Below are 10,880 nucleotides of genomic sequence, written 5' to 3'. Positions count from 1 at the left end.
AGAACAATCTGGAAGAATTTAAAGAAATATGTAGAAAACACTATATATATTATGAGAGTTTTTGTGCTGCAGAACATATCCAGTTGCCCGAAGGTTCGTTACAGAACAATGCAAAACATTCTACTTTGGGGCCGCGGGCCCAAAGTAAAAAATTTGCAAATATGCCGGGGGCTACTTGAGTGAGATGGAACTGTGCCGCAGGTGATTTAATCGATTTGTTAATGTGCCCGTTCAGTGATATGTGAATGTGCCACGGTTCACTCTAGTGATCCGGGAACATATCACTGGCTATTCAAGTGATGAACTGCACCACGGGTTTCTTACGTGATCTGGAAATGTGCCGCCTAATTCAATTTTGTAAAATTCGGTTTGAGGCCTTGGACCACATATGGCCTGCGGGTCACGGGTTGAGCATACATATACGGCTTCTCCCATAAGGCAATTATTCCTGGACCGAGACCCCTCAAATACTCAAGCAGAGCCCTTCAGGCCAGAGTTCTTCACTGGGAAGTCCTATATAACACAAACGTTAAACCTATCTAAATGTAGCTCTTGAAGCTAAGCCTAATATAATTAGACCCAGAGCTGCAACAAATTAAATACTGTAATTCTCACATAGGGCAAACATTCATTAGGTGCCTCTTCAATAATTCAGCGGATTCAGCTCCCGTGTCAACAGACATCCTCTCTCCTTTCCCACACGTGGCACCAAAGTGGAGTCAGGGCTCAACTTTTACAATAGGGAGCCCCGGGAAAATCAAAAATTAGAAACCCCACCCCCTTCCATAACTAGGATCAGAGATTTTTAGTCAGTGAATATGTGATTTATTTTCTCTCCTAAAATGAAGGGTCCGTCGGCAGAGATGCCGCATTTGCCCATGCAGAGATCAGCCCCTGGATGGATCCTTTTTTAAACTTTTACCAATGCTTTGTACAGTATTAATTTTTATATATTCGTATTGAAGTTATAGAGGAGCCCGTGAAGAGCCGGGGGGGGGGGGGTCGTGTAATATATCCTAGGCTATGGGGCTTGGTTTCAGGAACTAGGGGAATGATTCTGGTTTTTTCGCAAGTCCAAGTGGAAAGGTTATTCCAACCAAAAGGTGATCCTAATCATGGCTTACGATGATGATAATTTCTTTCATTAATTCTGTATTTTCAGCCATTCTGGATTTTTATCTATAAAATAATTTTCTTGGAATTATGTTTTCATAAATTCCGAACTTGTATCATTTTTCTAATTCTGAATTTTCATCAATTTTTTTTAAAATTATTTCTTTCATTTATTCTGAATTTTTATCATTCTAAAAGTGTTTTATTTATTCTGACATTTCACCAATTATGAAATTATTTGTTTCTTTTATTCTGAATTTTCGATTCCCCTCTCCCACTGAATGTATTAAATCGTGACGAAAGGGCCTCCGATACTATAAGAACGCCTCTGGCCAAGCTATTATTTTCATGCCAGGCTCCTCATCTGGTGAGGGGGCTGGCCCTGCTTTACTGATACTTATTATTAAAAATTTTTTGGTAGGCCTACTTATTCGGAAATTTTTGTGAACAGTTATAAAAATCATTTAACTGGCCCGTAATCGTTGTAAGCCAATTAAGTAACCTCACAGACGTCTTAACTCATGGGCCAAAACCATGCCCTCCCCCAACATCCCGGAGAAGAGCTCGCGAGGCCTCCATTCCAGAGCCCATCCATAGGGAATTAATAGTGTGGTGAGAATCGTATCAGACCCCCATCCCGGCTGGAGCCCTGTCAACCACATCCTTATGGGTCACCTCGTGATATTCAAAATTTCCATGATTTTTTTTATTTGTTTCGATACCTCATTTATTTACCCTTAGAGAAAAATTTTCAAGAATAAATTGTAAATTAATAGAAAGATTCTTCCAGCTATGTAGGGTTCCAAAACTTTGCCCGGAGGACCCCAATGGCACTGTTATGACATGGCCTCCCCTAGTGTGGCTCGCGTTCATCAAAATATTGAGCATTGCTGATGTAAAACAACCAAACGTTATATGGCTTCCCATATCCCCACATGTTCTCAGGCAAAAACCAATCACCATTGAAAAATTCAAAACAAGAGATCAGTAACAAGACACAAATTTTCTATACAAATTAGGTAAATTATTTAATTTCCTCGAAATTACGCAATTTACGAAATTGGAAACTTCAGTATAACGAATCAATAAAAAGACAGGAGGTGCGTTCAGTTAACAAGTGCTAAAAAAACGATGAGAGACAAACTGATAGGAATGATAATATTTTTACATATCGATATTTTAAATCATCGATGATCATGAAAAATATGCAAATTTTACTCAAATTTAAAATTGTAAACAAAAAATCACCAGGTTATTCCCACCGTAATGATAAATTCATAAAAAATATTCTTCTCCTATGCATGAGTTGGTCCCTCGATATGGAAGACATTATGTGAAATAATGAAATATTGGAATTTATACAAAAGATAAAATTGGTCCAAAAACCCATGGAATATATTTGTATATTACAAACATTTTTTATACAAGAAAATGTAAATGAAATTTTTCATGATTCAAATAAAATAGGAGTTGATGAAATTTCAATTTGGAAAATTTTACAAGATTGCTATTTTGAAATTTTTTGATAGAAATAATATTTTGAAAGAGGAATTACATTTTGAGAAATTTTTTTTTAAATTTAAAAAAATGAATAGTTTAATGTAATTTTATAAATTTATATGCAAAGTATATAATTTTAATTTTCTTTTTGAAAAAATGAAAGAATTTACAGAAAATTTAATGAAATATTAATAGAGAAGGGAATTTTTTTTTTCTCTAGCGTTAGTAAATTTTTATCAAATTAGTTTCCCAAACATTTTTGTTAATAATCTGAATTTATAGACGATATAAGAAATTAGATATTTATGATAATATAGAAAATTTTTATGAAAATTCACAATAATGGATTAATAGAATCTCTACAACAATAGAAAAGTTCTAGGAAATAGGATATTTGTAGAAAAATAAAAATAGTTTGCAGAAAGTTTTCACTAAATATTAATTTAGAAAATTCACTAAACAATTTGCAGAAAATTTGCCAAATAATAGTTTGCAGCAGGCTTAACAAAATATTTATTATGTGTAAAAAATTAACTAAATTTTCAAAATATTTAACCATTAATACGCAGGAAATTTACCAAACATTAATTATTTCCAGGAAATTAAAAATATACATAAATAGGCCTATATAATATCCAGAAAATTTACTGAATAATCTGCGAAAAAATTATCAACTCTTTGTAATATGCAAGAAATTTACCAAACATAAATATAAATAATTTATAGAAAATTTAAAAAATAATAATTTGTAGAATATTTAAAAATTACACTAAGCAAAATATTCACAAATCTCAGTAATTTGCAAAAAAAATTCAAAAAATTGTCATTTCAGAAAAATCTAAGAAATTTAAATGCTTGCAGAAAAAATTTAAAAATTCAAAAGTTTTTAGTGAACGCGAGGGAATATTTTTTTAAATTTTAGTTAAACTTGCAGATTTCTTTCCAAATAGAAATTTTATCAAAATTTATACAAAAATTACAAAATCACCAAAATTCTTGCAGGAATTTTTTTTTTTTTTAACTTCACCGGTCATTGCTATGATTTTTTGAAAAAAAATTTTCAGCAAATTAGAAAATAGGCTTCACAGTATATACCTTTTGGAAAAAAGCTCTTAGACAAACACAGAAATATGCAAAAATTTTAGCAAATTCCTCATCTATACAACAAAAAAAAAAGACTTCAAATTTCTCACTAATTACCCAATAAATATCACAATAAGTCAGCACATAGCCAGGAACAGTTCAAAATTTTTGGAGCTGGTTTTACCTTTACCCTTAAAAGTCTCAGCAAATTCTAAATTCGGAAATTTTTTGCTCTATTCTGAAAATACAGCTCCAAATGAAGAAATGCAATATTTACTTGCAGATTTTAGCCACGGAGTGACCAACCGGATTAGGATTCATCAATTTCCAATGATGGCAGTCAGCAAAAGTATTGACTAGGCTTTTTTTTTTTTTAACGTATTGAACAAAACTAGAGAGCTCTCAAGTAGAAGTAGTGACTTGTTTTGTGCTCACCATTCCGACGTCCCAGGCGGTCAGTCTCTCCGCGCATTTGGTCAGTTGCAACACACCGGCGGACGAGAGTCCGTGTCCGTGCCTCAGCAACAGTGTCCGCAAGTGCGAGAATTTGTTCGTCTTGACGAGCTTGTTGACCAGTGTGTCCGTCAGCCCGTAGCTGCAGTAGAATTCCAGGTGGTGCAGGGACGTGCTGTTCGTCAGTAGTATTTCGCACGCCTCCGGAGTGACCTTCCTGTTGACCCGCGGCCGGAGTCGCAGGTATCTCAAGTTGAGGAAGGGTCGCTTGGCACCTCGCGAGATACTCGTCCCGAGCAGGGTGAACCACTGGCAGCTGAATGAAAGCAGGTTGGGACAGTAGGTGGCTGTCTTGGCCAAGTCGACTATGTCGAAGCGTTCCAGGCTCAGGCTGAATAGTCTCTTACCGCAAGCGTTTAGTAGTGGCAGCACTTCTTCGATGTAGGACGAAGGTAACGTGGGGCTGTTCTTAAGCTCCAGCGATCGCAAGTTCGGCAGATCTGCCAGGGGTTGCATGTCCATGTCCTCTTGGATCTCCAGTGACACTTCCTCCAGGTTCGGGAACCATTCCACCATCATTCCGATAGTGTCGGCGCTGACTGGGAGGGTGGATTGTATCCCGGCTATCTTGGACGTGATTTCTCTCCACCGTCCTGGATCTTCGGCTTCTTCCAGCTCGTCCACGACCTGGTCTAGATAAGTGCAGGATATGTGTCTCAAGTTCGGGAACGTCTCTAGGATTCTGAGGACAGATTTGCCGTTTACGGACGACGGAAGCTTGATTTCGACGAGGCTTTTCTTGGCACAGTCGTATTTGGCGGATCGAGTCCCTTCGATTTCTTCGACCAGGGACTCGATTTCCTCCTCGTCGACCGAAGGGTGCATTATTTCGAGCTTTTTCAGTTTCACGCAATTCGCCAGCACCATATTCAGTTCGCCGCCGCCTTTGGTCGTGTGTTGGAGTCGCAGGCGTTGGAGGTTTGGCACGGATTCCAGCAAATCGCGCACTAGTAAGGCACTGTTCTTGTTGTAAAGCCACTGGCCGGCCAGGACGAGCTCTTTCAAGCACGAACCGGACCTCGTGAGCAGTCTCAGCACCGTCTGGACGTCCGTAAACCTACAGTCGTCCAGGTAAGACAGGTCGAACGACGTTATCCCGGAACAGACCAGCAGCTCGGCTGCCTTGAGGAGTTCCCGACCGGTCGGCTTGAGTCTCAGCAGCTGCAGGAGCAGTTCCTGCCGGAGATTGATCGGGTACTCCAGGAACGGGTTGTGGTCCTTCGAGTCGAAATCCAGGCAGTTCCGGCCTCTGCTGTACCCCAGTATGGAGTCCTTGACCGTGGACAGGCAGCTCTGGCGCAGGCTCCACTTCGGGATGATCTTTTCGCTCTGCCGGGCTGCTGACCACCGGGCGGTCGTCGACGGGTCTGCCACGCAATCTTCCATTTTGTTACGCCGGGACGTTGGTCCTTCAGTAGCGAGTTTGATCATAAATGCGACCGGAGGAGGCTCTGATACTTTTTAAAAAGGAAGGAAGACACTTACGAGCCTGAGGACGAATGTTATTGATGGCGCCACGATCGATCGCTCTCTTTGCATTAAAAAACAAAAAACAACTTTTCCAGTGATAGCGTTATTATTTTTTTCTTCTTTTCTTATTCGGATTATTATGTAGATGATTTAAATGTTGATTGTGTGTTATCAAGTTACGCACATAGCAACTATCGTGGACATAGCGATAAGGAGGACGGACGTTGAGAGCATATTCAGTGAGTGTCTCGTCTCTACTTATTTGTGACAGGTTTTCTTCTATTCACTCACAGACCGCGTGCTCTCAGCTGATTCTTCCATGCCGCGCCCTCGGGTTGCAACAACAAACAACTGAAAAGTTTCGCACCGATAAAGTTCGCCAAGAAGCCGCCAAATAAAATGCCAACGGAGCACCTGTTGATTCTGCTGGAAGAGAACTTTTCCCCCCTTTTTTCTCGCGCGATTCCAAACTCGAATAATTTGCATAAAATTAGAAATTTGGGGGGGGGGGGGATCTCATTTCACACGGGACCTCACAATGAGATGCACTCACTGTTAATCGAGTATTTCTTAAAGCAATTTTCAAAACCATTTTAATTACTGGCAATTTTTTTTTTCTCAATGATTTAGACTAGGAGTCTTCAACCGTTTGCATCCGAGGGCCACAGTAATAGATTCGTGATGTTACGCGGGCCACATTTAATGGTGGGGGAGGGGGTGGATCACTTGGGTTGGGCACCCGCCCCCCATAGGCGGAAATAGACTTGGAAGTCGGGGGAGGCACGGTCATTATTGCTGGGGGGGGGGGGACAAGATGATGTCAATTCGTATATACATATATACATTAGATCAGTCGACTCCACCTTTGACACTGGGGGGGGGGGCGTATCTCCGCCCATGCCGCCCCCGTCCTCTTGGTGACTATACAATGAAAAAAATTATGTTTGTGTAAGAAAATTTGTGAATTTAATTTATACATACTTTTTTTTTTCAAAATAAAATTAATTATAAACACTATTACATAATTGTTTATTAATTTGACAAATTTAGAGCTTGCTCGCTGATAGTTTCGTCCAATGATGCCTCGGACTATGTCTGATGTTTAAAAAAAAAATCATCTTTTTATAGTAAATTTCTCAAATTTACTCCAATGTTTGACCCCCACGACCACTATTGATAAAACAAAATTCCAGATGTAATTCAGAAAATTTTCTCCTGTTGCTTCTCTGTAATTAAATTTTCTGCAACTTTTATTGCTTTAAAGTGGAAAATTGTAAGTAAGAATTCTGGTCGAGATTCGATGTTTCTGTAGATGTGTTGTTAGCCCAATACAGTGGCTTTTAAACTTTTGTCACTCGCGGCTCTCCGAATACTTTGGTAGGTATTTTCCCATATGAAAGAACCATTTCAAAGCATAAAAAAAATATGTACACAAATCGATATCTCCAGCTCATTGCGACGCCCGTATCAGCCGCGACGCACACTTTGAGAAACACTGTCCCAATTCAAGAAATGTCCAGAATGAGAATATTACTATCATAGTTTCAGATAGTGGAATGCTGATTTCATTTTACATTAATCGGTGTCTCGGTAGACCCTAAAATACCGTCTTCGGCCCACGGGCCATGGGTGGAAGACCCCTAATTTAGACAATTTAAAAAGAAATTAAATAATTTTTTTTCAGTGATTTTTAGACAATTTTCTCAAAATAATTCGATAAAGATTTTAAATAATATTTGTTCAAATATTTATTCGAAAAAAATTATTGATTATTACGCAGAAGAGATTGAAGAAAGGTTCAGGAACAATCGCTGCTTAATTGCTTTCGTGCAGCGCTCTCTATCGACGGAAATTTTAACTGGATTACAACATGAACCCCCCCCCCCTCCTTCGTGAGAATAATCTTTACCGCACACCGCATTCAAACTCCTTCAATTTAGTTCATGTTATCACTCAGATACAAAGGCTGACTTTGACATTGGGAAGAGAGGTGGGGTCACGATATCAGGGTAAGCATTCGGAGAAGGGGAGGGGTGGTGTACAAGATTTTTGGTTGAGATACTGAAAATGCAACATAATATTTACCATTAGCAACATTCATTTACTAGCTAACAAAAAAAATTTCGTCACAGTCGTGAAGGCCACCCAACGGATGTTTTGCCAGGGACGCCCCCGCCCTCTTTTTTTATCCAATACTGGAAGTCTTGGGTGAAAGTAACTTTCTCGTAAGCCAGACTCTGCATATGCGTGGTAATATAAATGGACTGTCTGTACAGTCAGGGCAGCAACGCAGGGAGGCTTGGTGCCCCGTGCACTGAACCAGGAGGGCCACTGAGTTTACTCTATTTTCACTAGAAATTACGGGGGGGGGGGAGAGGGCACCAGAATGGACACTTGCCCCTGGTGACAGTAAATTTTCGTCTGTAGTTGCAGTCCTGTGTACACTACACTTCGTTAGGTTTACACTTCGGTAATGGAGCTTTGGTCGAAAGCAAGAAGTGTGAATTCATTACGTGAGACCAGTTTTATTAGCGTGTCTGACGAAAATGAATATTGCAGAAGGCACACATTTCGGACTCTCGAACTATGGGGAGGCCAAAAATAATGCTTCGCTATCACTTATCCCAGGCTCAGTACTGCCAAATGCATACAACATAAAATTCTAATTATGAAACGAATTCTCTATGCACTCGTTTAAAAAATAACAAAAATTTGCGCCTCTTATTTTTTAATGGCCGTGTCTTTCAAAGCCTGGGCCTGCTCTAGCGAATCACTCCCACAAAAGGGCCAAACGTCACAGTGTGTGAAATAAGGAAAGCAGGGTCGTGTCTCCAGTGGTGTAGATCAGTGTTTCTTAAAATGTTTTTGCCCGTGGCCCCCCTTCGGACCATATTTTTTTTTTCTTGTGGCTCCCGTCTCACCAAGAGTCTTCGATCCTCATCCAGAAGCGAGATCTTTTCTACGTAGTCAATTGATTTTTTTTCAGTAAATTTATACTGAACGAAAATTTTGTCAATAAGATTGGTCTTCAGACCACTGGGCTAGAATGCATTAAGCTCCCCGCTAGTCCGAGTTCTATTCATGGCCGTCTCAACATCATGGGCCCCCTATAGGCAAAGTGATATGGTAGTCCCATACTTAGCTGGAAGTAACAGCCTACATATTTGCTACTTATTTCCAAAATTTATTGTACGACTACTATACGAAATCTCATAAGATGGGGGGGGGGGGTCACTTATGGACAAGAGACTCCCCGGGCATGGGCCCCTCACAAGAGTGGGATTGACAAAGCTGCAGCCCGGGGACCCGATATGATTCTCATAATTTTTTTGTTTTTTCACACTGTAAATTCAATATACAGGGACCCGTGAAAAATCTAAACGGGGACTTGCTGCAAAATGTAGGGGTCAGGCTCGGGTGAGTCTCATGCCTAAGATAGCCCTGGTTTTATGGGTGGTTGTGTTAGATTCTGTAGGTGTATATAGTCACTAATATAAAAGTTTCATTTCTTCACGTCTTAATTTTTCTTCTCAGCTCTTTGTGGCCCTCAAATGACCCCCCCCCCTTTCTACTTTATCTCCCGTAGTGCTCCCCCCCCCTCCTTCCTTGAAATGTCCCAGTACCACAAGGACACCATATGGTCCCGGCTGAGAACCACTCGTGCAGATGGTAACATGCTGGCCCAGTTTGCTAGACGCTGAAAGGCCTGGGATCGAGAACCGACGGAGACCAGATAACTCTATTTTCCGAGTTCACCACGGCATAATATCCATAGAATATCTGTTTCCTTGATATCTCGGGGGGGGGGGGGGCTGAAAAAAAATCCATCTAAAACTCTTTCTGTATTGTTTAGTGAAAATTTTTATATCAAATAAAATAACAAATTATGTTGAATCAATTTTTTTTTTCCAAAGCTTTCTTCAAAAAAATTGTGTACAATTTTTTTCCCCGTTACAAAAATTCGAAAAATGGTTTTTTTTATACAAATTTCTCGAGTAGGAAAGCATATAAAAAGGTCGTGGAAAAGTTTCGATTTTCGGCGGTCGAGAGAGCGATAACGCGCCAAATGTGTACGATATCCGGGCTCATGCAATTCGAGTGTTGAGCACTTCAGCCAATGGTGATGAATCTGGTGACGTCACATTTAATGATCACGCACCGAGAGCATGAACAGCACGTGGTCATTCACCAACGCGCCTTCTTTTCACTCTTTTCTCCCCGCTCGAAAAGAAGCACAAACAAATGCCTTTTCTGTATATTACACACACAAGAAAAACGACGAACTCTGTAAGAACTTCTTCATTATTATAAATTAAAAAAAGATAAGCAGCCATTAATGAGTCTCCTTCCGACGTGATTCTTTCGAGAGGAATGTGACGATTTCACGGAAAAGTGCGCGAAAGTTTAAACACGTGTGCATGTATTTTAACACCTTGTTTAATGTTTAGACACGGATGCTTTTAGTTCGTAATTAGCGCACGCACAAACAGAAGTTAGTTGCGCTTAAATTCGCAATTGACGTAACGGACATAGAGAGAAAAATTATGAGTATATCCTGAAATCATGGGATTCACATCCTGCACCTGGGCCCCTACGCTAGGATTTTTCACTGCTGGCCTATGTAAATTTATAGTGCGGAAAATAAAGAAATGATAAGAATGGTCCGGTACTCCCTGATGAAAGCCAGGTCAGTTTCCACCCATGTGGAGGACATGTCTGAAATAAATTGCTTTACCGAATATTATATTTTGTGCAGGACCGTCTTAACTGCACCACGGACACGGCCCGCGGTCCTCGGGAGCATAGGAGAGTCACATGATAATGAAATTTGATGCTATATATATATATATTTTCCCTCGAGTATAAAGATGTGAATATGTAGACAAACACTTTCAGTTAAGTTGGGACTATAAGTGCATCACTTGCCTGGAGGCCATGGCCTTTACAAAGGCGGTGCTGACAAATCTCCAGACCATAGGTGGTCCATATATACATTGGATCAGTCGAATCCACCTTTGACGCTGGGGGGATGCCCCGTATCCCCGCCATGCTCCAGACTGTGGAGCCGCTATGATTCTCGTCATTTACTTTTTTTTAGCTATAAGTTCACTATAGAGCTGCCCAGCCTAGGAGCCGGAGTACCATAGTCATGGCCCCCACAAGGGGTGGGCTGACAAGGCTCCAGCCCTGGGGCCCGGGAT

At 40.3% G+C, this 10,880-nt stretch overlaps 1 protein-coding gene across 1 annotated transcript; it reads right to left on the bottom strand.

Moving 5' to 3' along the window:
- Positions 1-2,223: 2,223 nt before the first annotated feature.
- Positions 2,224-5,962, bottom strand: LOC149069980 (uncharacterized). The gene has a single exon (XM_089250251.1). It carries the CDS (start codon positions 5,638-5,640, stop codon positions 4,099-4,101), a length of 1,542 nt encoding a protein of 513 aa, XP_089106377.1. The 5' UTR covers positions 5,641-5,962; the 3' UTR covers positions 2,224-4,098.
- Between the last annotated feature and the right edge of the window lie 4,918 nt (positions 5,963-10,880).

Source organism: Pholcus phalangioides, unplaced genomic scaffold, assembly GCF_987345545.1.
Source record: "Pholcus phalangioides strain wild (caught in Gottingen) unplaced genomic scaffold, Ppha-v1.0 ptg000022l_1, whole genome shotgun sequence".
NCBI classification, from domain to species: domain Eukaryota; kingdom Metazoa; phylum Arthropoda; class Arachnida; order Araneae; family Pholcidae; genus Pholcus; species Pholcus phalangioides.
The sequence above is the reverse complement of the archived record's forward strand: the minus strand, read 5'-3'. Positions and strand labels throughout refer to the sequence as shown.

Bases quoted from the DNA above. Each gene is read 5' to 3' on its own strand.
- LOC149069980 (XM_089250251.1), bottom strand. From the start codon at position 5,640: ATGATCAAACTCGCTACTGAAGGACCAACGTCCCGGCGTAACAAAATG.